Raw genomic sequence first — 24,902 nt, forward strand, 5'->3', positions numbered from 1 at the left:
AACCAAGTTGTTGTCACCATATCATGTGGTGGTGGATTCTACATGCTGTGCAGAGATACTTCCACTTGTCAGCCCTGAGCTGTCAATGCACATCACTGAGCAATCCTGAGTCCTAGTATTACTGAGGAAAGAAAATTGTCCCTCGTAATTCTCCCCACTCTGCTGCTAATTATATACATCTTTATCATGTCCCCCCTTCCTCTTTTAATAGCCTTTTCTTCCCAAATTAAGAAGTTCCGAATGCTTTAGCTTTTCCTCCTGATTTTCTGTTGTTGGTGAAATATGCTTATTCAAGACCCTTATCAGTTAAAAATAGGTAGGGATTTCAAAACAAAACACTGGTGTCTATTCATAAATCTTTATATATATTATAAACACAAATATATATATAAAATTCAATCTGGTGCTAGCCTCAGAGAGGCTGGCATTGCAATTTGATTACCGCAACCATACTTTTTAACTGCTGTCAAAAGAGACAGTGTCTTGTATAAACAGCTGCCGGAACACATGCCTGCTTTCCAAAGCCCCAGCTTTAAATCATACAATGGTGATGAGTCTTTATCTGACACTAATACTTTTTAACTTCATCAGGACAATTAAAATGAATTGCAGCTAAATGCTCACACAAGAAACCCTTGTTGCATAGAAACATGCTTCGTATATCACAGGAAGAATGAGAAAACAAAGAGGGAGCTTGTTGTCAAACGCAGATTTACCTAGAGGAGTACAGAATTTGATAGCAGAGGAGGGAGAGAAACAAAGCCCTTAAGAGGAAAGGTTTAAAAAAAAATGACGTTATCCAGTGTAAGGAAAAAGACAATTAAGGAGGTAGATCTGGGGCAGAGAAAATGGACAGAAAGTTCATCTCCCAAAATATTAAAATTCGATGGGCAGTACATTCAGGCTGGATAAAAGGACAATTAATGATCAACTTGTGGAACTCTCTGTTGCATAATATGGCTACTAAGACAGCATTAATAGAAAATCAGACAAATTCATGGAATAAAAACAGTGGCACTGTTAAGACCAACAAAGATTTATTCAAGGTGTGAGCTTTCAAGTGCAAGCACTCTTCCTCAGACTAAAGAACTACCATCATGACAGTGGGAATATAAAGCAAAAGTTAATTCTGTTAAATTAGTAAACTGTGTCACAACATCCAAATACAGCCATATGATAATTCTTTGCTAAAACAGCCAATCAGTCCCCTCAAATTCAGTTGTAGTCCACAAAAACATAGAAGAAATAAAACTGTCTATGTTGGTGACAAATGATGATGTTGTTAGGTCCAGTAATTGTGGCATGGGAGTGTATGTGGCAGCAAAGTTGGCATCTGGGTTTGTTGCAAGCTCTAGTACCAGTGTCCATGTTCACATTAGATGCTGTATTGCTGTGGGTGAAGAGTTGTTTGAGATTTGGCTGTTGTGACACAGTTTACTAATTTAACAGAATTAACTTTTGCTTTATATTCCCACAGTCATGATGGTAGTTCTTCGTCTGAGGAAGAGTGCTTGCACTCGAAAGCTCATGCCTTGAATAAATCTTTATTGGTCTTAAAGGTGCCACTGGACTCTGATTTTGTTTTGTTGTGCTGCTTCAGACCAACAGGGTTACCCACTTGAATAAATTCATGGAATGTTAAACATCCATCAATGGCTGTAAGCAATGATGGCTAAATGGAATGCTCAGGTTCAGAGGTACATACCTCTGTATTTCATTTGTGGGTGGGGGATGGGGGACATCTGGTGCCTGGGAAATAGGATGCTATGCCAGCTGGACAATTTGATCCAGCAGGATGCTCCAACATTCTTATGCAGCTGTACAGAGGCGCCCCCAGTGTAAGCAGCTATGTTGTGCCTAGAAGGCTTGTGATAAGCATCTTAGGAGTTCATATAAGGGAAATGCAGAGTAAGACTACAGAGCATTATTAAGTGCATGACCATTTAACCCAGAGAGTTAAGGTAGCAAGATTTTTAAAAAAGCACCTTTTAGGACAACATATTATTGCTACCCAAAGACAATGCACTGCAAGAGGTCTGTGATCAGAATCTTGCATGAGATTTTCTTTTCTTTAAAAGCTGCTGGGTTGTAGAGTGTGTGATTTGTGGCCAGGGAATGGTAACCTTCTCACTATAAAAAAAACTAGAACAAAGAAGCCTTTGCAGAAGGGGCTCCTATTCTCTGTTGTTATCACCTTTCAGAAGAATTAGAGAAAATGACTTCTGAACTTTCGCACAAGTTTATTGATTGCCTTATTGATACCTTTTAAAAGGCTTGGGAACTTGGGGATACTTTAAACAAATATACTAATAAAACAATTGCTCAAAACAAGATGAATTTAGAGCTTTGATGGCTACAGATTAAAAGCCATGCAAGTTACATACATCCGGCATTTCTTCAAAGGTTGGCAGAAAACACTTTCTAGGTCAGATTTCAGGCTACTCAGAAGTACCTGGTACCAAGCTCCTCAGAGCAGAACACAAATTATTAATGCAACACTCTCTGAATGCTCACAGAGGACAAGTGTTTAGCCTAATTCAAACAGTCTTTAAGCAGACTGAGTCAGGAAGCTCTTTCCCATGGAGCTTCAGCATCTAGGAAACAACGGCCTCCAGAAGTGGTGTATTAACTCTTGGTGGATGAATGCATCTGTCTTCTAACAGCGTCTGACAAATAGATTCAACCACATTTAGCAATACTACTTTCTAATTTATTAATTATTATTATATTTATATACTGCCCTCCCCTACTGCTCAGGGCAGTTTACATGGAACATAGGAGAACATGGAATGATACAGTATAACTCAGTAACAACATTGAATAAATAACAATAGTAACAGTGGTTCTAATACGTTCAGTAACTGGTTGAACAACATTACCATGTTAACAATCACACATGGTTGGTCAGTTTGGGATGTTTACTTCATGAGGAGGGGGTTTTGGGGGGCCCAGAACCAAACCAAATGCCTGGCGGAAAACCAACCAAATGCCTGGCGGAAAAGATCCCTGCAGAACTGTCTATCTCTGGCAGGGCCCTGATCTCCTCGAAGCTCACTCCATGAAGTGGGGGCTAGGACAGAGAAAGCTCTGGCCCTGGTTGAGGTCAGACAAGCTTCCTTGGGGACTTTAAGACGAGGGTTCTATACTTTGTAGGCAGGGACAAACTACATGCGATGCAAGGGATCTGTGGTCTATCCCTTCCCCAACTTAAAGATAATAGCAATGGAGATGGAAGGAGATAATCTGGATTGGGGCCAAGAAGTGGTAACTCTCCATATTGTATTTCCAATGTAAATGGTCCTTCACATGCAATTGTCCAGTTCCTTGGTTGTCAGGGAGAATAAGGATCTTTGGGTGGGAAAGCATCCGGCTGAGGAGATGGGAGATAATCCTTTTGGAGGTACCCATTCCTCAGATGGTGAACCAATGTCCTCCCACAGCAAGGATACCATTTTGTGGCTAGCAGTGGGAAACTTGATCAATAGATATGTAGAGAGATGGGTTGGTGATGGGCATATGGAGATATCAGGGGCAAAAACTGCAGATGTTATATGCTGTCTAGACTAGATAGGCAGTACACAGACTAACAGTTTTGTTTGCTAGGCAAGTAGTTGCTAGCCAAGAGGTCCAGGCTGTCCAAAAGAGGGGCTCCATTTGAACTCCATTTGAACCACATCATTCAATATCAAAAAGGGTCACCGAACAGCTTTTAAATTAGCTCCTACGAAAAACTTGAAGGAACTAGATAGCATTCAGGAGGACTTGTCCTTGTGGGATGATTGGTTGATTGATCTGGGTTACATAGGAATGAATTAGCACTTGTGAGAGAGTACCAGGAAATGTTGCCTGTTTAAGATGACCTATGGGCCATAAGAGGAAAATATGCATGCTAAAGATGTTTGGAGAAGGGAACAATATACAGATGTTTATATGCAAGTGTCCGGAGCTTCCAAGTTAAGATGGGAGAACTGGGGTGCTTGGTGTTAAATGAGAACATATAGTAATGATTTGAATGTGAGTGCTGAGGTAGAGGAAGCAATGGTGAAGGCCTTGGTCTCCATGTTCTTCTTGTAAACCTTCCAAAAGCATTTGATTGGTATCTCTGTGAAACTGGATACATAATTAAATGTACCATTGATTTGATCTAGCATGGTTGCTCTTATGTTCTTTAATAGCAATACAGGGTCAGAGGGTAGGGTGATCTGCATTGAGAATGTGGAGATGGGGGTTAAAAACCAACTCCCTGATCTGATTTGAAAACCTATTATCTTGCAGCTCCTATAAGTCTTTTTGAGGGTTTTTTTTTTTTTAAAGGACCGTCCATATCATATATTGTTTAGTATTTTTGGAGAAGTTTGTTTATTCCTACTTGGAAATACGTTTTGAACTGCTGATATTATTTGAACAACATTTTATGGCTTTAATGTTGGGGCATTTTCCCCTATAGACCGCTTTCCTTAGGAAATATTTTTATAAAAACATGATAAAATCATGTCAGACTTTGATACATGCAACTATGACTATTTTGTAAATTTGTGGATACTTTTCTGGATGTGTTGGAAAAAGAATAAGAGGTTTTTCAGTTGAAGAAGAATAAGAATAAGAAGTGGTTCTTATAAGCCCCTTTCATTTACCAGAAGAAGTCTCAATCGCCTTTCCTTTCCCCACAACAGACACCCTGTGAGGTAGGTGAGGCTGAGAGAGCCCTGATATCACTGCTCGGTCAGAACAGCTTTATCAGTGCTGTGGCGAGCCCAAGGTCACCCAGCTGGCTGCATGTGGAGGAACATGGAATAAAACCCGGCTCGTCAGATTAGAAGCCTAACCACTACACCAAGATGGCTCTTTTAATGAAGAGGCTGAGATTAAAAAGAAAAAAAATGTAGTTATTTTAATTTTACGGTTTAAAAAATCATTTTTTCCTCTCAGAATATAGCATTTTTCTTTACAATAGTACTGGAAATCAACACTGTCACATCAGAAGCATATAGATCATTTGCCTCAATGATAGATAAGCTAACTTGGCAATGTCAGAGAACACTATATATGCTTGGCATTTCAGGGCATTAATGCATGTTAATAGTAATCGCCACAGGACATTTAAAAATGGGTTAAAATTAAACACAATTTTGATGCTTTCTAGAATTGCCTTTTACTTCCCCACCAGCCTTTGGTATAATGGGATGAGAAGCTTTCAGATATTACACTGCAGCAAACAGGGCAATCTTCTCCAGCTGCAACCAGTAAGCTGCAGCCAGTAAGGGCTCCCAGACAATATTTATTTATTACTATTTATTTATTACATAGATTTCTTACCTGCTGCTCCCAGCAAGCTGATTCACGGCAGGTTACAAAAAACAAAACCCCACAATACATCAATAAAAACCCCTTGCTTAAAACCTCAACTCTCCCAGATGGTGAACCCTAAAACCTGAAACCCTACCCCCTCCCACTCAACAGTCTCCCACCAGGTGTCTCAGGGGGATGTTGAAAGGGGAACAGCCAGCTGTCCTGGTTAAACTGAGGAGGACCTCTTGATCTTAACTTCCTTGGCCTCAACTAAATGCCTGATAGAACAGCTCCATCTTGCAGACCCTGCGGAACTGAGAAAGCTATGTCAGGTGCCTCAGCTCTTCTGGGAGCTCATTCCACCAGGATGGGGCCAGGACCGAAAAGGCTTTGGCCCTGGTCAAGGTCAGGTGAGCTTCTTGTTGCCTAGGAACTGCCAACAGATTTGCACCCACAGAGTATACAGCCCTGCAGGAGACATAAAGAGATAGGTGCTTCCTTAAATATGTGGGGCCCAGACCATGGATGGTCTTAAAGGTTAGCACCAGAACCTTAAACTTGATCCAGGATGCAACTGGCAACCAATGCAGTTGTCTCAGCACAAGCTGAATATGGACACTGCATTCTGCACCAGCTCTAATCTTCTGGGTCAGGGACTAGGGAAGGCCCACATACAGCGAGTTACAGAAATCAGTCCTGGAGGTGATCGTTGCATGGATTACCATGGCCAGGTGCTCTGGGGACAGATAGGGCACGAGTAGCCTTGTCTGGCATAGGTGGAAAAACACCAGGTGGACTACTCTCATGACCTGTGCCTCCATTGATAAAGAGGCATCCAGGATCACGCCCAAGTTCCTGGCAGAAGGCAACAAACATCTGCAATAAACACTTTAGGTGGATAGTTAAAAAGCATTATTATTATTACCACCAGTCACAAAATGAGAATTTACTGCCAAAAAACCTGGCAGAATAAGAGTATTTAAGTTGTTTTCAGAGGGAAGCAAAGGAAGAGATGGCAAAAATGGACCTTCGGATGAAGAAAGATCTGACACTTCAGGGCCACCACAGAAAAAGACCAGTTCCTGATCGGTGAAAAGTGGCCATCTGTGAAGGATGCTCACTGAGAAAATCTAGAGACAATCCAGAGACTATGGTTTTTTTAACATCTGAACCTGTACTCTGAACTGTACTCTGAAACAGATAACCAATTAAACTGTTTCAGCCTAAGAAATTATGTACTCTCCTCCATCCAATAACAAGACAGCCCCAAATTTAACTTTCCTTAAATCTTTGCATGCCCTCCAAACTCAATAATCCAGCACCAATAATCTAATCTAGGGTAAATTTCACAGAGAATCAAAACCTGCCTGCTTTAACTCTAGCATGTGATAAAGAAGATGCTTGCCACTTTTCTGGAAAAGAAAAACCATGAGGGTTAGCAAAAAGACACACAGCTATCATGTTCTGAGACAGGGCAGTTACAAGAAAGGACAGATAACTTTAGTGCCCACCTACATTCAGTTCTCCAACAAGGTCATGCTTGGGCTCCGACCTGCCTCTACAAGGTATTTAAGTCTAGTGATTAATCCAGACCAGCAAGGCTGATTTAGAATAGATATCCGACCCAACTGCTAAATAACAGGCCACAGTCTGAAATATTTTAATTAGCTCTCTAACCAGCTAATGCATTAAAAAAAAATCAATGAATGGCGCATGCCAATGCGCAGGTTGCAATTCTCACTCTACTCATGTAATTGATCCCTCTGTGGTGCACTCCACCCCCTCCCCACCCCTCCTTCTCTCCCCAGTAAACCCCAGTGGTCCTTGAAGATATCAGACTAGATAGCAGAACTACCCTGCCTTCAATATGATTTGGGGGGGGGGGGAGAGAGAGAGAGAGAGAGAGAGAGAGAGAGAGAGAGAGAAAGCATTTCCGAATGCCAGGCAGGCCTGGTTGAGTGCAATTTGACAGGGCCCACCCTAAGGCCAGTTGATGGGAAAGTATGGAGCCCAATTTCAAATTTTCGATCTGGAATGCACCACTGTTTAAGGTTTTTACATGTTCTGCTTATGCTGCTTGATATCTCTAAGGCATTCAAGCCCAGAAGGTTCCTTCAGCTTCACTGAAATACTACCAACACAGGAAGATGCAGAGATATATTCTGCTTTAGCCGTTCTGTTTGCAGATAGATGTGCAACAGAAGGACACTATTTGGCAGAGTTGGGAGCTTGCTCTGGGCCAAAAAGGCAGTCTACAGTTGGGCTAGGATTCTTCCCATATCTCGTGCACTAAAATTATGACAGACGAACAGGCACATACCCAGTACAGCTTGCATTTTACATGTTTCTTACAGTACGAGAAGGGGGCTTTCACAGCTCACTGTTATTCATGTATTTGGGAAACTTCTATGCCGCATCTCCAACGGATTTGCTGAGGCAGGTTACAAAGTAAAGCACAATAAAAAATAACAACCACAAAAGTGATTTGTAATTTACAAATTATTTTAAAACAGACATTTATTGAAGTCATGTCTTGTGTTATAATGAAAATATTTATGTGTGGGAAATAATTTTCAATCTTGCTACTTTGCCCCCCTTGCCCCCCCCAAAAACAGGCCTGTAGACCCATTTTTACCCTTCCTTAAAAAAAATTCAGCTTTCTATGTAGTATGTCTGTACCTTAAAAATCCAGTATTTAAAAAATGTGATCTTTAGATCATCAAATTTCAGATTTCTATGCTTTATGGAAGTACCTTACCTGTGCCTTACAAATAACATATTATTATTAATTCTGATACGCCCATTTAGGTTAGAAATGTTTTATTATGTGAAATTCAAATTAAAGCCTTTCAAATTTTTTGCACACTAGGTTTTTAATCTCAAACAAACATCTCAGAGATGCGTCTTATGTATCAGTTACGTTGCAGTATGTTTCCTTTTCTCCATTTGTTATTTGGTATGGGATTTTTCTTTCAGGAAAGCTATTTAATATCTGCAATTGTATGGGGGGAGCGTTTGTTCGTAATTATCCAGACGCAGAGTGGAATGAAGCTGGTACAAGAGCAGCATGCGAAAAATGTATTTAAGGTCTATCATCCCAAAATGCTGCTAAAAGCTATTAACCAGTACGTGTTAATTGCCACAGCATTCATATTAATTTTCACTTCAGGCCCGACATTGTGGAATATTTCCCTTGATACGTTTTAAACAAAGTTTAATTTAAGGAACTGCTTCTATCAACACTTATGAAAATTAACAGCCAAGCAATTAGTACTCATGAATTATCCCTTCCCCCAGTTTCATTGTTAAAAAACAGTTGCTAATATAGAATTTTTTTAAAAAAACAACAACAGGTTTGAAGACACGGTATCTAAAACTCATGTTCTCTCTTACTCCCACCCCCAGATCCAAATTCTTTAAAGCTCTTTTTCAGAATCAAGCCAGCAGGAATTTAAATTCATCATCAGATGTTTGCCAATCAGCTTCATTTTATTATATTATTAATTATAATTATATTTACCTAGCCATAGTCACTTGCCTTAGGATCCCAAACATACTGTGAGAATTATGATTTTATCTTGAGCGCCCCCCGAGCCATAAAATGTTTGTCACCTTGCAAGAAAGGTTTTAACCATTAGCGCAGATGTCATTTAATCACAGCTAACACAAACTGTGGTTTTACATCCTGGTGTGTGGCCAATCCCTACTCCAATGTTATGCTTCTCATGTTTAAGCATAATGCATGCGTAAGCCTTGGTTGAGGCAAACACTAAGGTGTGGAGGGCCTGTGAATGGAGGCAACCATAATAGATGTAAAATAACCTTAATCTATTTTCATAAGAGAGTTGCCAACCAGCATCGCCATCTGTTATTGAACATTGGTGTCATTACCACATTCCGGAAAAGTAGCATGTTCAAGGACACCAAGATGCAATACCACTGTTGGTGTGTTCCTTTAACAAAACAACAACAGTACATGTTTTATACAAGTAAAAACATCTTAACCGAAAATAATGTTATTTTACATAACAACCCAGCTGATTAGAATTTAGTGGATACGTTTGCTCACAGCGCTAGCAAAGAAAATCCCAGAGAAAAACAAAGTATGGTTCTCTCTATTGCATTGAGAGAGGAAACTTTTAAATAATGATTTGAATTTTTTAAAAAGAAAAAGAATCAAAGCTTTAGTTCCAATATAAAAGAGGATTTCGAGAGTCACCCCAGCCTCTAGAGTAAATACATAATTAAGTAGGGTTTTTAAAGCATGCTTAATTAGGCCCCAAAGCCCCCCTTAATAGACTCCCCCATCTCTCCCCAATTAGGCACCACTTTCCCAAGAGACTCCAGAGGCTCAGTTAATTATGCAAATAAGGCACGTACTATTCCCAGGAAAAGAATTATGAATATTTGTGGAAAAACACATCTCTTAGCATGTTCAAAAAGCAAAAATAAAACAAAACAAAAATCCTTGCAAGTTTCAATTTTTTTAAAATAGTGGAGTCCGAAGAACAGAGAGAAAAATCATTCAAATATTGGTTCGGGTGCAGACATGGCAAAAATGCTAGATGATTCTCATTATCATTAAAAGAAAAGAAAAGATGACACAATGCAAATCAAAGCCAGGGTTCATTTGCTATGGTGTGTAATATCTGTAATGATGGCTCAGCTGGGAATGGGTTTGTTATACTTTAAACTTTAAAGAACAAGCATGGAAAGTCAGAAGAAAAAGCCCAGCTTTTCAAACCACTGAGGCTACGCTGTCCAGTGTACCAGCTAACAAGGCTGCTAGATCCATGATGGGTCTTCCTTTGCTTTCAGAAAATGCTCATTTGGGCATTTTTGTGATCAAGGTGCCAGCTGAATTTTCAAATTTCAAAATGACAGCTTTGCTCCTGCAAAAGTACCTTTTTTATCCCCTAAAAGAAGACACTGGTGCATTTTGCACTTGTAACTTCAGGCTATACTCTGGTAATATGCTCTATGTGGTTGCTACCCTTGGAACCAAAGTTCAAAATGCAGCTGCTTGTTTGCTAACAAGGAGTAGATGTTTCCATAATGGGATGGCATTATTAAAATAGCTTCAGCGGCTTCCTTTTTGGCTTCAAGCTGCTGGTGTTTAAAGCCCTTTGTGACCTGGAAGCCACAGACCAGAATGGCTGCCAATTTTGCCCTACTGGGGATTACTGGCTGAAGATCCCTTCTTAGAATTGCACAGAGGGCCCAACTTGGCCCCATGCCTTCCCCTCCCCCACATATATAAGCAAACCTCACTAGGAGATGTAAGAGTTATCCTCCTTATTGGACTTTCAGGAAGGCAATAAAAGCATTTAATTTCAGAGAATTCTTTTTGTCTGAATTGATTTGTATCAGGGCTTTTGCCATATATGAAGTTTCATAGCTCTAAAAATGTTGTTTTTAATCTGATTGACTGCTCTCCATCTTGGACACATTGGGGAAAGATGGGATACAAATGTTTTCAATAGATAACTTTGTTATGGCCCTGATCCAGCCCAAGTCCCAGTGACGCTATAGCCACCAGCACTCAGGACCCCGATGGAGCTAAAGCAGTTCTGCAGGGCCTGCAAAAGGGAGATCCTCTGCCAGGCATTTGGCTGAGGTCGGCCAGAATCAACAACACCTACTGGGCCCCTGAACCTCCCTTCCTGTAATCTATGTATCTGAATCTATTCCATGTACCTGTTTGATTACTAGTCTGTTAAACTGTTATCATCTGTTACTACTGTTATTGTTACCACTGTTACATTCTAGTTCATTGGCAAAACTGAGTTTGATGTATATTTCATTATGTTCCATGTAAACCGCCCTGAGCCCCAGGGGAGGGCAGTATAAAAATGTAACAAAATAAATAAATAATGTCTCTTTTCAAACCCAGCTTAAAATGTTTGACTTAACTCTTTAAGCTTCATCCCCCCCCCCCCAACCCCATCCACAAATAACACTGTCATAACTTGGCTTGTGCACTAAGGGCCCGATTTGGCTTCAGCACCCATTAAAGTCAATGGTGCCATTGACTATAATGGGAATTTCGGTTTTTCTGCCTTTCCTGGGGCCTGGTGGAATGGCCCAGGGGGACCAATCCTATGAGATGGACTCTCCATTGGATACAATGGAGGGATGGGGGCACCCTCTTCAGGAGATCCTAGAAGTGGACCCCTTGGACCAATCATTTTGAAATTTGTAGGGTAGTCAGGGAAGAGCCTCCTAGAGGTACCCTGAAAGTTGGGGGCTTTAATTTAAAACCCACTTCCCCGGGCCCCAGGAAAGATGGAAAGGCCAAAATTCCCATTATAGTCAATGACACCATTGACTTTAATGGGCGCCGAAGCAGAATCAGCCGTATTGGGCACAAACCTAGTCATAACTGCATTTACGCTGGCCAAACCCTTACTTGCTCAGCCCCTCCTCTCTATCCTCCCCTCCACAGCATTTTGATATAAATATACAGCTATGTCAGAGAAGCTTTGACACGTGAGAGGTTCACTATTCCAATATAGTTTATAGGTCTTAGTGTTTCCTGGAAGGTTCTAAGCAACTGTGATTCCTGTTGTTTAGCAAGCAACAGCGGAACTAGCATGCTGGTGAGCATTCAACTGTTCCTAGTGGTCCAGGAGGTCTGCAGCCAGAACCAGGTGATTATATTATTATTTATCATATGGTGGAGTTAAAACACAGGAAGCATGTAATAATATAAAATATGTAGCCAAGTAGATGCAATGGTTATGCAGATGGATTGGGCAATCCTCCTAAATACCAGTATCTAAGTTTTCTATCCACTCAATCGCTGTTAGGGTCAGTAAAAAGAGCTCTGTCACATCTCTCTGGAAAGCATGATGCTCACATTCCTGTGACAGTTGGAAATGAGTTTGGTAGGCTGCATCACAATCACATTAGGGACCTGGTATTTTGCCACATTGAAGCAACAAGAACCAGGTGGTGAAGTGTTCCAACTGCATTATGGACTTCAGTTTTCTGCAAGTTATGTTCATGTTTAGTTAGGGAGGTGGTACAGCTTGCTGGCTATGAGAATTCCATCCTCTTGAGTTAACAGAAGGTGTTTTATACCAAAATAAAGTGCCACTAATAATGGAATAGATCTGAAGGAACCAATCCATTATTTGCAAAGAATTTGGAACGTGAGTGATATAAATGATAAACACTATTAGTGCTACCTCTAATATTTCTCATAGCTATTTGATGAATGCTCTCTATCTCTTTCCAGAGAGAGACAGAGAGTTATTATTATTATAATAAATTATATAGTTACTATTTGCTGACCACGTGTTTGTTTTGATATACTTTGGGTTTTTTTTAATAGCGCACAATTTGTTATGAATTCTTTTGATGTTTCCCTCTTTTGCTGTCCTCTAGGTTCACATAAACTAGCACAATTCCAATACTTGGTAGGTTCTGTTACATATCTTACACACACCAAAATCCTGAGTTAGAAACTGGATTTTCATCTTCGTGAACTAGCTGTAATATGTTTTATAGATGGGATTTGGGGTGGGGGGAGTCATAGGTTTGCAGGATTAATATATTGTCCATATTTTCTTCAGATCCCCAGGGAATACAAAACCCTCTCTCGGTTGACTTGTGGTTTCCATAAACTGCAAGATTTGGACCTTGCAGGGGTCTGGAAAAAGAGTTGATTTCCCCTGCTTGCTCCACAACACTGGTTTCACAGCCTTCTGGCAAGACAGTCTAATGACACAAGATGATCAAAGTATACACAGCAGAATGAGAAAGATATTTCTCTGCATTTGGCATGAAAGCCCTGCTTTGTTGAGCCAGAACATACACAGTAAGAATTATCACTTTCTAAAGGTAAAGGTAAAGGTATCCCCTGTGCAAGCACCGAGTCATGTCTGACCCTTGGGGTGACGCCCTCTAGCGTTTTCATGGCAGACTCAATACGGGGTGGTTTGCCAGTGCCTTCCCCAGTCATTACCGCTTACCCCCCAGCAAGCTGGGTACTCATTTTACCGACCTCGGAAGGATGGAAGGCTGAGTCAACCTTGAGCCGGCTGCTGGGATCGAACTCCCAACCTCATGGGCAGACAGTTCCAGACAGCATATCGCTGCCTTACCACTCTGCGCCACAAGAGGCTCTATCACTTTCTAGTAAAAGCAATATTTGCAGATATGAAGAGACAGTTATTTCTGAAGAGAAACAAAATCATAAGGCACCATAATGCCACAAAGCAACTGTAATACATGTAGGTATTTTACTTTCAAAACTTTGCCAAACATGTCTGTGGGATTAATGCTTCACAGATGGGAAAAAATAGCTCTGATCTTCCTCAGGGCAAGATGCACATACATCTAAGTATGAAAACTTCCCAAAAGCAAAGGTGTCATTTAAAGCTCTTTCTGTCCTGCCCAATATGCCATGAAATGCTTGTCATAGCTAAATGCATAAAGCTGCCTTATACCAAGGCCAAACTGTTCCACATAGCTCGGCATTGCCTGGACTGACTGGCAGCAACGTTCCATGATCTCAAGCAGAGAAAGGTCTTTCCCAACACCTGCCACTTGAGACCTTTTAACTGGTGAGGTCAGGGATTGAACCTGGGACTTTCTCCATGGAAAACTGTACTCTTATCACTGAGCTACAAACCTCAACAGGTTCCTGAAACTTTTCGCAATGAAGAAAAGTGTTAGAAACAGTGCTTCAGGGCAACACGCAAAATGTGTTCTAATCAGTAAGGAAGCTGGACAATCACCAGCTTGGGGTAAAAACTAATTCTGCATCTTTAGAGTTGGTGCAGACATAACCAGCTTCTCTCTGGGAGGATGTCACCACAGAAAAGTTCCAGCTTTTAACTAATTAAACACTTATGACAGAAATAAAACAGAACACCTGAGGGGAATTGAGTGGTTTGCAAGAAGAGGGGCAGATTTTGATATGTCCTATACAGCATCTTCCCAGCGGACAAACATGATTGCCCCGGTATGACTTAAAACTTGAGCAAATGGTTCACATAACTTGCCATTATAGTATATCAGTAAAGGATGCAGAGTGCAGACTGAGAGTCAGCATTTTAAAACAGAAATGAATTTCAACCGAAATACACAATGCAGTTGGGGATCCTACTGTTTCTCTTTTAAAAGAAAGGGCAGCGGTCGAACTTACCTTGCCATCAAATTTTGAATATTCATTGAATGGGTTGTTCAGCTGCAGGGGGCACTGCTCCAGCCGGACCGAAAGGATCGACTGCTTCACAGCATGTGGAGGCTTTAATCTGAAGTTCTTCTTCTCAAAAAGCAAGCTCAGCTCCTCGACTGCAGTTGATATAAAAAAGAGAATATGTTATGATGTGCACAATATGCTTCCTCCAGACTGGCGAGGGAGAAGAGTGAATGTAAGGTTTTGCACTTTTCTGAGAGCACCTTATATATAACATCTGTAAAGGTACCTCCCCGTGGTATTCTGGGGGTGATGTGTGTTATGCTGCCTCCTTGACTACCTTATGATTTCTTACTCATTTTCACTGTCACTTGCCTTAGAATTCTCAGTTGGTCCCAAAGACCAGGATGGCTTAGCTATATTTGGTACAATGACAGAAAGGTTCAGTGTGTGGGGATGGCTCTAATGTAAAAGAGAATTCTTTAAATAATAGTTTTTAAAAAATAAAATAGTTTTCTCTTGAACACAAATAGAGCTTATTTAGAAGTATAACAGTGTAATGGTTTCAGATAGGTACAGTTCTTTCTCTAACTTGCCTTAAATAGACCTACTAGCTACGAAGGCCTACTTCCTCACTCCCCATTTAGGCTAGCAACTTTGACTAACAACACAGATTCCTCACACTCTCCACAGCACCTCACTCTACCCCCTCTTCTCACAAATACTCTGAATGAAACTCTCTCCACAAAGAAGTCAACCTAGCCTCCTAGGGCACAACTACCATCCAATCATAACACACATCAATCAGCTATCCAGCCCCTCTTTCTTATTCTAGAATCTTACTCTGCATTGTAACCGACAGTAACATACATATAAAAGACCAAAATAAAACACACACAATATTTACACATCCAAACATCACAGTGAAGGATTCAGAACACAAGATAACAAAGTACAAGCTGTGAGCAGAAGCTAGAAACTGACCTGTATAGGCACAAGTACAGCGTCCACTAAAAAGGGGAGGGGAGCAGGACTGGGAAATTAACAACTTAATTGCTGTTACTTGTTATATTAATTGCAAACCCACTTGCTGGGCTGAAAAAGCATCATATAATTTTTCACCAAAAATTATTTAGAGGGTATATATGGCACCTCTTGAGGTAAACATTAATATAATAAAATCAGAAAAGCAACCACCGTATCACCCAGCATTAAAAACCAACTATAAAACTGTTAAAATGGCATTCAGTAGCCTAAAATGATATCCATAGGTCAATCCCAAGTCTAAAAACAGACCGTAAAATCAGAGAGATTTTCAGTGATAGGCTTTGATAAAGAGAAATGCTTTCGCTTAACTGCCAAAAGACAATATGAGTACAACAAGCAATGAAATGCAACAAAGACAAACAACAGAGGAAAAAACTTAAGAGGTTTGGTGGCAGTGGGAGAATTCTGATTACTTTACAAGGGCACTTAAAAAAACAAAAACAAGATACAGTTTGAAACCTGTAGCGTTTTTGCCTATTAGCAATAAAGGCTCTCTCTTTTCTGAATCTGGTTGGGTTTTGTGCTACATCTGCTCCAGGAGCAAGTTGCCCCCAAACTCCATCAATCACTGCTGGTGGATCAGCATCCACTCTGCTTGCCCTCAGCTCCCAGCTCTGCTCTTCCTCTGCCTGCCTGGATTGGTGCACGTCCCAAAGATTTACACGCTGCCCCTCTGAGGATTGGAACTGCTGCAGAGGCAGATTGAATGGGGACTTCCAAAGCTGGCATTGTGTGTGTGTGGGAGGGCTTCATTTGTTAAACTGCCAAATGAAAACTTGTCAGGCTGCAACTTAGTCATGTCTTCTGCTAAATTTTTGAGCCAGCAGACCTGCCTGCCTACTGAGAGGGGGGAAGCGCAGGTGCAGGCACCTGGGAAAATAAAACAACCCAGAGATACCCAGTAGGGTCGTGCAAGATACGGGTTAACTCAGAAGAGTACAATTAAATTCTCCCTCCTTACTGTAAGAGCAATATGGTATTATGCATGTAGGTATATGACAGGCTTTGTTCCTGCTATTACGCTTATTTTAAAGACAAAAAAACCCTCATTTGTAATTATGTTCTTGCTGGCACTGCACAGAGTTCTTTCTTGTGCCTTTTTGGAAAGCATTGTGTCCCCTGGGGTTCCAGGCATGCATTTCACTGGCTTGACCACATGGAGTGAGTGTTTCAATATGTAGTTTTGTTCCTAGGCAAACTCTGGGGAGGTGTCGCTTTATTGTCTCCTCAGCTGGCACAGATCTCGAGAATATCTCCAGAGTTTGCCGCTGCTGTTTAGCGTGGCATCTGCTTTGGTGGCGCTTTTTTCACTCGAATTAAAACCTTGCGTAATTCTATGACCACTTGGGACAACAGCACAGACCAGGGAGGAGAGAGAAGGGCTGAAAAAATCGCCAGTATTCTAAGCTTACTTGCACTGCCTGTGTCAACTACTGTGCAGTACGATGACCCACTTACTCATTGCAAACCAAGGTTTGCAAACTGAGAGTTAGGGTTTGTTTGCACCCTTCCTGTTAATTGTGATTTTGAATTATACGTGTCTCTAACTGTGGATAATGCTACCTAGGGTTCCCCCATAGCCATGGTTTGCAGACATGCTTCCCACTATGGGTTGAATGCATTTGGAGAATTTCCACATGGATAGGGGATTCTTACCACTCCCTCTCCTGCCTCAAAACCTCTATATTGGAACAGCATTTGGGAATAGAAGGTGGGGGGACGTGGACTGAAATCTCTTCCCTCCATAGAAACTTTCAGATGGATCTAAGCCCATCTTTTCAAATATTGAGGAAAACTAATTAGCATTAACTATGGTTGAGGCACATGAGGTGACACCATGGTTGAAGCTACCAAGGGAAGCAAGGGGTGAATTAGCTTGGGAGAAAGGGGGAGAAATTCTGAATGCCTGATTTGCAAATCACGGTTTGCCAGAAGTCAGCATCAGCCCTAACAGAATGCATTGTCAGGTGGTCATGAAGAATAAACCAGAGTCACCCAAGCTGCCTAGCCAGAGATGGGTGACAGAAATGATGGACAGGAATCAGAGCTAGAACTATTAAATACTGTTGCTACCCAAACAAAATCCCAGCTTAAAGCAGAAGACTTTACCATCCTTATTCAGGAGTAGCCACTGCTTAATCCAAATTGATGGAGTTACTCCAAGACATTTTGTTGTCTCTGGAATGCTCTAGCTTAGCGATCCCCAACCTGTGGGCGGTAGATCACATGTGGTCCATCGACTAATTGGAAGTGGGCTGCGAAGGACGCCTTCTCTCCCCCCCCCCGGCCCTTTACAACACACTTAGGGTGTCATTGTCTCCCATCACTCCCAGATGGGACTATCTCGTTGCAGAGAAACAAGCTCAGGGTTCCCATTGATTTGTCATTGTCATGAGTTAAAATTTCCATGAAAATAAAATGTTCCTTATGTTCATTGTTGTGGTGTGTCTGTATCTTATTTTGGAGGGATGTTTAAACATTACCATAGCGAACAGAGCGTTAGGGCAGCGGTTGAGAGCAGAAGAGTAAACTACCCCCCCCCCCCGGGGGGTAGTCAAGCGTTGAGTGTCAAGCGTTGAGTGGTCCCCGGTAATAAAAAGGTTGGGGACCACTGCTCTAGCTTATTTTCCCAGTAACCTATCACAGAAAAAAGCAATTTGAAGACTGGTGGATTCCTGCTCCTCAACCATCCTTGTCCGTGCTGCCTTGAGGTGCTTAGATGAAGGGCAGGATACAAACGAGGCAATTTTTTAAGAAGCATTTTATGTATTGTGTGTACTACACATTTAGCCACTATGATTTCTGACTGGGAACTCCGTATTCTCTGAGAATTGAATTACAGATATATTGTTTGGGGCTTCACTTTTTATGACACAAGTACTACCTGCCTGGCCTTTATTATATTTTGAAAGTTGAAAGAGTTTTTGTGTGTGCATTATTTACTTGATCACTGAAGAAGACTCTGGAAATGTGGAAATGTGTTTGGTCATTGGTCATAACATGTGTAACCATTGATATTACTCTTGGGAATGCTACGTGAAACATTTCATAGGTTTCTGTAAATATGGATTTATGTTTTTAATGATATTTTTCCTTGTAATTTTTAATCCTATTTATGTGGACTAGATAATAAATAACTGTATTTTATTCTAATTTTCAATTTGCTCAATCTTTGGTGTGTTAAGAGAAGAATTCAAGACCATGTGCCCATGGGGATTAAAACAACTATGTTTGTAATTCTGCAAACCCCTCCATCCATTCCCTTTGCGAAAAAGATATTACAAAGGACAGACAGTTCTGTGAAAAGCAACTGAAATATACAGGGCTTAAAGAAAAAAAGTAGATTAGGTGGCTCCTGGGTTGGAGAGAAGTGTACACTGATTTGCAAGTGCATACCGAAAAGAATCCAAGAGACTTTCGCAGGTTAGATGAACAGGAAGAAGCAGCCTGTTGTCTGAACTAGGAAACACTGGGCAAGAGCCAAAGAAAATTGAAAGAGATTTTATGAGGTTTGAGAGGGCTTTAGAGGTGTGCTCTGTCAACCAGCACCTTCTTCTCATTCTGTTCATGGCAATACATTTTTAATAGGCGTTTCAGAACCATCGGGTTGGGTCCCACAGATACATTCCACTGATGCACCAGCAGAAAGATCCTTAGGATCCAGAGGAAACTGGTGCTGTTAGTGGAATATACTTGGGGGATCCAATCCAATCTGTAATATTATAGGAAATCAGCTGCTCACATTTGGAAAAATAATCAGAAACTAGATCTGTGTAGAGGTTTCAGAGCTGGATTGGCGCTGGGAAAGTGAGGTTTGATTTTGTCATCAAAACTCAAACAGACATTACTCATGAGCAGTTTTGAAACAGTGTGTGTATGTGTGTGTGAGGAAGCATGGAAGGAGAAGCATTTACACTGGGGAATGGCATAGGAGCAAAAGACAAAACACTCCTTTTCAGCAACACTTCCCTGATCTTCGAAGCAACCTCAAGGGGCTGCACATAGTTAGATTTCATTTACTTTAAAGATTCTATGCCACTTTCCATGAAATAGGAGCAGCTCAATAGCAGAACAGTATCATCATCAATATGTATAAAATGAGACATGAAAAAAACAGACTGTAGCATTTTGGCTTTGGTTTTTAGAAGCAGTGTTTTCTGAACACTTTCTGGGAGTGGAGAAGTGTTGTACATCTAGCTGCCACCACGCATAGGCTTATTTCAGGGAGAGACCATTATTTGGCTAAGGTGGTTGTAAGGTTTTGAAGAACTCAAACAAGAAGCCATATTCAGGAATCTCCCATGTTCCATTTAGCTCCACCCTGATGCATCAAGTTTCCCTTGATGTCCTTGGGATATTAACTCTCTCTCCTCCTAGCCTACTTGTCATGGTCATTTTAAGCTAAAAATGATGTAACACCACCATTCTCTTCCCCATTTGTGTAAAAATGATGTAGCACCACATGCATTGACCTGAGTTCTCTGGAAAGATACAGCTGTAACAAAATAAAATGAAAAAGATTTAGCACAAGCCAATTCCAGAAACGTCAGTCATTCTGTGGAACCCAACCATAGTATGAATTTTATAGACTTTGTAAATGTTAAAAATCTAGGCAGCTGAGAAGACACAAGAAATCTTGATTGAAATTCCAGCATCCCACATGAGAGATTAATTGAGAGTCCTAGTTTTTCCCCATCTTTTATCTTACAATGACCTCCATTTTATCCCTTCAACTATGCGTTGAATAAAGCCTAATCTAACTGATTGTGTGGAACAGGTGTTCCAGGATTGTTAACCTTTGCTGAACCCTTCCTTTGAAAACACAAAGTAAACATTAACACAAAACACTACACTTCCAGCACAGTATGATTTGGATTCTGACACACCCAGCTAACTTGGAAAATTAAACTGCATTGCACCTGCTGGGAATAAATATGGATAGCAAAATTCTTGAAACAAAAATTTAAACATGAGAAAATTAGGCTATATGCAGAATTCATAACAAAGCATTTTTTGTAACAAATTATGGTTAGTCGACCTGTAACAAACCCTAGCTTGTGCATAAACCACACTTTGCCTGCTTCTGCCCATCTCTTTGCCTCCCCAAGAGAGAAAGCATTCTTTTTATACCTTTCTTATACTGCTGTCTCCGTGACCAGGAAACCACAAGAGTGGGTCAGTGGACGGCGGTATATAAATATAATAAACAAACAAACAAACATTGTGGAACAAACTTTGAATTCAGTAGCATCTTTAAAACCAAGAAAATTCAATTTGGGTATAAACTACTGAGAATTAAACTTTGTTGGCCTTAAAGGTTAACTTAATTCTATTGCTTCAGATTCACACGGTTACCCACCTGAATCTATCAACAAATTATGGTTTGTGAATTCCGACATCACAAGTCACATAATTTACTGAGGGTTCCACCAACCACATTATGAAAGTGATCTGAAGAAATGCCTATAAATGTGACCCCTCACCCCATTTTTTTCTGCCCTGTGCAACTGCGGCAACTGTGGGTGTCACATGAAATTTTACAAACCAATGCTTTTGTAAATGAAACAACCACTGCAATATTAAAGCCTGGCAAATCATTAAGAATAGTATTTTTCTTTATTTTTTACCTGAGTAGGATGTGTTTTTCTCCTTCCATTGCACATTTTTGCATTTTATCTGATTCTGTCTTTCTTTTCGAAGCCGTTCTAGTCTCTGAGCTTGAAAAGAAATATTATAACGATAAGTTTGTCAATGAAAGTTTACTATAAACAAAGACATAATTAACTACCTTTCTATGAATAAAGATGTTTTATACAGCGCGTGTATGTTGGGGGGGGGGGAAACGAGAGTAATAAAATTTTAAAGGTGGCACCCCTGAAAAGCAAATACCAACAAAAACATGAAAATGTTCTTGATTTATAATTGAAATTAGAGGATATAAAACATTAATAGAGATCATAAAGATAGTATTAACATGGAAGAGAATAATAAAATGTGAAAACTTCTGTGATTAATATGACATTTCATTATATAAATCATTAATAACGGTCTTGAAGGAATTTTAATGCACAAATGAACTGAAGTGAATATTACATTACAGGAATAAAATTACTGTTATGAATTACTCTCCCTGTTTCAAAAATTAAAGATAAATGAACTCAGACTAGACTATTAAAGTTTTAAATATAAAATCCTTTATCTAAAAAAATCATGAAAATTATAAAATGTCAACGCTATATAAATTAGCATCGCTTTTTCTTCGGTGTGCCGAAACAGTTTATAGGTAGTAAAAATAAATGATTTGTATCTTCACAAACATTAGTCATATCTTTAAAAATGAACAGCATTTCCTCTTTACATATCTTTCGACTCTACATCCCTGAACAGGACACGCTTACATAGGTGAAATATTGGCATCTGAAAGACTGGATCTTCTCTGGATCCTTAAATTCTCCCTCTGTTTTAATGTCAGATTTATTTTGGGAGACAAAAAAAAATGTCAGTTAACCTGATAAGGAAGACTGCCTTAAAAGGCAGGAGACTGCTAGAAACTGGCACACCAGCTATGAGGAATAAAAGGTAGGAAGAGAATGTAACGGCCAGAGGAAATGAGATTTATATTTTTGTGTGCGCATAAAAGAAAGACTGATTGATAAACTAAGCAATCTTAAGCAAGAAATGAGATCATAAGCACACACACAACAAGCCAAAGACCAACGTGAAACTAGAGACACTTACAACTGAATAAACTTGCTTAAGAAACATGCTTAAGAAAGGCTATCTGTCAGGATACTGTAACAGAAAGCAAAGAAATACTGGATGTAAAGGCAGACAGTGGGATTCCTGTGTCTCTAATCGCTGCACAGCAGATGGGGGTTCAGGAGGTGTACCACTTTCTCATTCCTGCCTGGAAAACTGCACCTCCTGAATTTCTCTTTTCTATGCAACCGTTAAAGGATTCCAGAGCCCTATGGCCTGACCTGTGTATCTGCTCATCCTGCACAGAAAGATAATAAAGTGGATACATGCGGGGAGGGGGGAAGGAAGCCTCCATCTTGCAAACTTGCTTTCTAGTCCAAAAAGGCTGCTCTAAAGCACCATACAATTAATATTGAAAATTACTTTTCCATCTCAAGTGAAAAGGACTCAGTGTTACTTCTACTATGGCTCTGTGCTTCAGGAATAACCAAGTTCAAGTTGTACCACACTAAAGTACAGAGTGGGGTCAAGATATCTGCCACTACGAGAAAGAGGCAAGGAATGTGGAGCTCACCATCTCTCTCCTGTCATGAAACAATTACTTTGATGTCTGTGCTGCATCTGAAATGGCCACTTATGATTTGCACTTACCCTGAAAACAAAGATACTGAACAGTGACTGAGTGTAGAATCCCAAATTTCAGGGGAAATGCAGGTCAGTCAACTAGCTTGGATTCAACGGTAAACTATGGTTTGCTACTTACAGAGCAATAGCCAATTATGTCACTGCAGGAGAAGGGAGGTTGGGTCACACAAGTGAGTCCCAGGCTTATTCACGGCAAGCTTTTGTCTTTGTGCTTAGTTGTAGTAAACGGGTGGGGAGCTGTACTTCCCCCTCCCACAAGCATTTTTAATGACAGCTTTAGGTTACTTTAGGTTTTCTTAAAACACTGTTTCCTAATCATAATTGGGCAATTGCTGCTTATTTCAGCAGAATTTCCTTCTGAGCTCTAGGTGGTGTTGTACCACCTCTGAAATGTAAAAATTTAGCTGTCTATATTACTGATAAGAAAACAGAAACAAAATTCCTTCCAATCTTTTGCTTATTATGAAGACCTTAGGGGAGACCATGTGTGCATACGATAGAGGGTCCAGCAGTAAATCACTGTCCAGGCCAGAGTGGGAGCGAGAAAGTGAAAGAGAGGTTTCTAAACCACCCACTGAACACAAAAAGATTGGAGCCTCTACCACAGAATTTTTTGAAAACTAAACGGGTCAGCTATTGATGATGGAGATGAATTACAAATCACAGAGTCTCCTTCCTGAAATCTGCTAAGGTGCTCACAGCTTACTGTGGCTGAAAAGCTAATCTGGGGACCGAGGAAGACTTGTGAATGATGTGGGATACAGCAAGGTAGTGGACTCTACTACACAAGAGTAACTGTCAGACAGTTACACATGCAAGCGCGCAGGCTGTGTACACATGCATGTGGGCAGCGAGCTTGTGTGAGCACGCACACGTGCGCATGCGCACAACGGTCGGGCAGTGTGGAGGTGGTCATTGCACCCGCTACCCACCACCACTGCCTGCTGCTGCCTGCCACTGCCACCTCGCCACCACTGCCCCACCGCCACTGGTCACCCCCGCTTGCGGCCACCAGTCGTTGCTGCTTGCAGCCGCCACCGCCATCCGCCACTGCCCCCAGAAGGGAGGGCCCTGACAGAGCTGTCACAGTTCTGCAGGGCCTGCAAAAAGGAACTCTTCCACCAGGTCTTTGGTTGAGGACAGGGCAAGCCTAGTCTAGGGCCCCTCCCGTAGACAATGAGGTTGCTCCTCATTAACCATCGAGGCAAAATGCTATATGTTGAGTGGGAAGGGGAGGGGGATATTATCACCACTAGGATATGCTGGTATGGAGAGCCAGTTTGGTGTAGTGGTTAGGAGTCTGGACTTCTAATCAGGCATGCCTGGTTCGATTCTGCACTCCCCCACATACAGCCAACTGGGTGACCTTGGGCTCGTCACAGCACTGATAAAGCTGTTCTGATCAAACAGTAACATCAGGGCTCTCTCAGGCTCACCCACCCCATAGGGTGTCTGTTGTGGGGAGAGGAATGGGAAGGCGACTGTAAGCCGCTCTGAGCCTCCTTCGGGTAGAAAAAAGCGGCATATAAGAACCAACTCTTCTTCTTACCTTCAAGGACATCTATGGTCTTGGTCCTGTATATTTAAGGAACCGCCTGTCTGCTTATGGCCCCCGCATGGCCCTCCGCTCTACAAGTTTGAATCTGCTTGTTGTTCTTGGCCTATGGGAGGTGCACCTGGCCCTGGCCCTGGCCGGTGGAATGAGCTCCCGGAAGAGCTGAGGGCCCTGACAGAGCTATCATAGTTCTGCAGGGCCTGCAAGATGGAGCTCTTCCATCAGACATTTAGTTAAGGCTAGGCTATGGAAGATCGGATCCCTCCCAAAGAGGCACTTGAGATGCCAAACCATCTGGGGCAGGAGAGGTCCTCTCCAAGTATGGTGTGTGTTGTGTAATGGCTATGGGTTCGGCAGTGGGAGGGAATTATATGGGACTAAGATGCCAGATATGGGATTTTATTCATAGAATCATAGAATCATAGAGTTGGAAGGGACACAGGGGGTTGGATTAGATGACCTATGCAGGATACTCACATCCCAATCGCTCATCTACTGTAACCTGCCACCCCTTTGCCT

The 24,902-nt window shown here is 41.2% G+C and overlaps 1 protein-coding gene across 2 annotated transcripts in view; it reads right to left on the bottom strand.

Moving 5' to 3' along the window:
* Positions 1–24,902, bottom strand: part of MAPKAP1 (MAPK associated protein 1) — a 175,668-nt gene that overhangs the window by 127,085 nt on the left and 23,681 nt on the right. For both annotated transcript variants that reach the window (XM_077305441.1, XM_077305440.1), the window contains exons 3-4: positions 21,112–21,201; positions 14,444–14,592 (exon numbers count right to left, since the gene is read on the bottom strand). In XM_077305441.1, coding sequence (XP_077161556.1) covers positions 14,444–14,592; positions 21,112–21,201 — 239 coding nt within the window. The remainder of the gene's footprint in view (positions 1–14,443; positions 14,593–21,111; positions 21,202–24,902) is intronic.

The sequence above is a fragment of the Paroedura picta genome, chromosome 12 (assembly GCF_049243985.1).
Source record: "Paroedura picta isolate Pp20150507F chromosome 12, Ppicta_v3.0, whole genome shotgun sequence".
NCBI classification, from domain to species: domain Eukaryota; kingdom Metazoa; phylum Chordata; class Lepidosauria; order Squamata; family Gekkonidae; genus Paroedura; species Paroedura picta.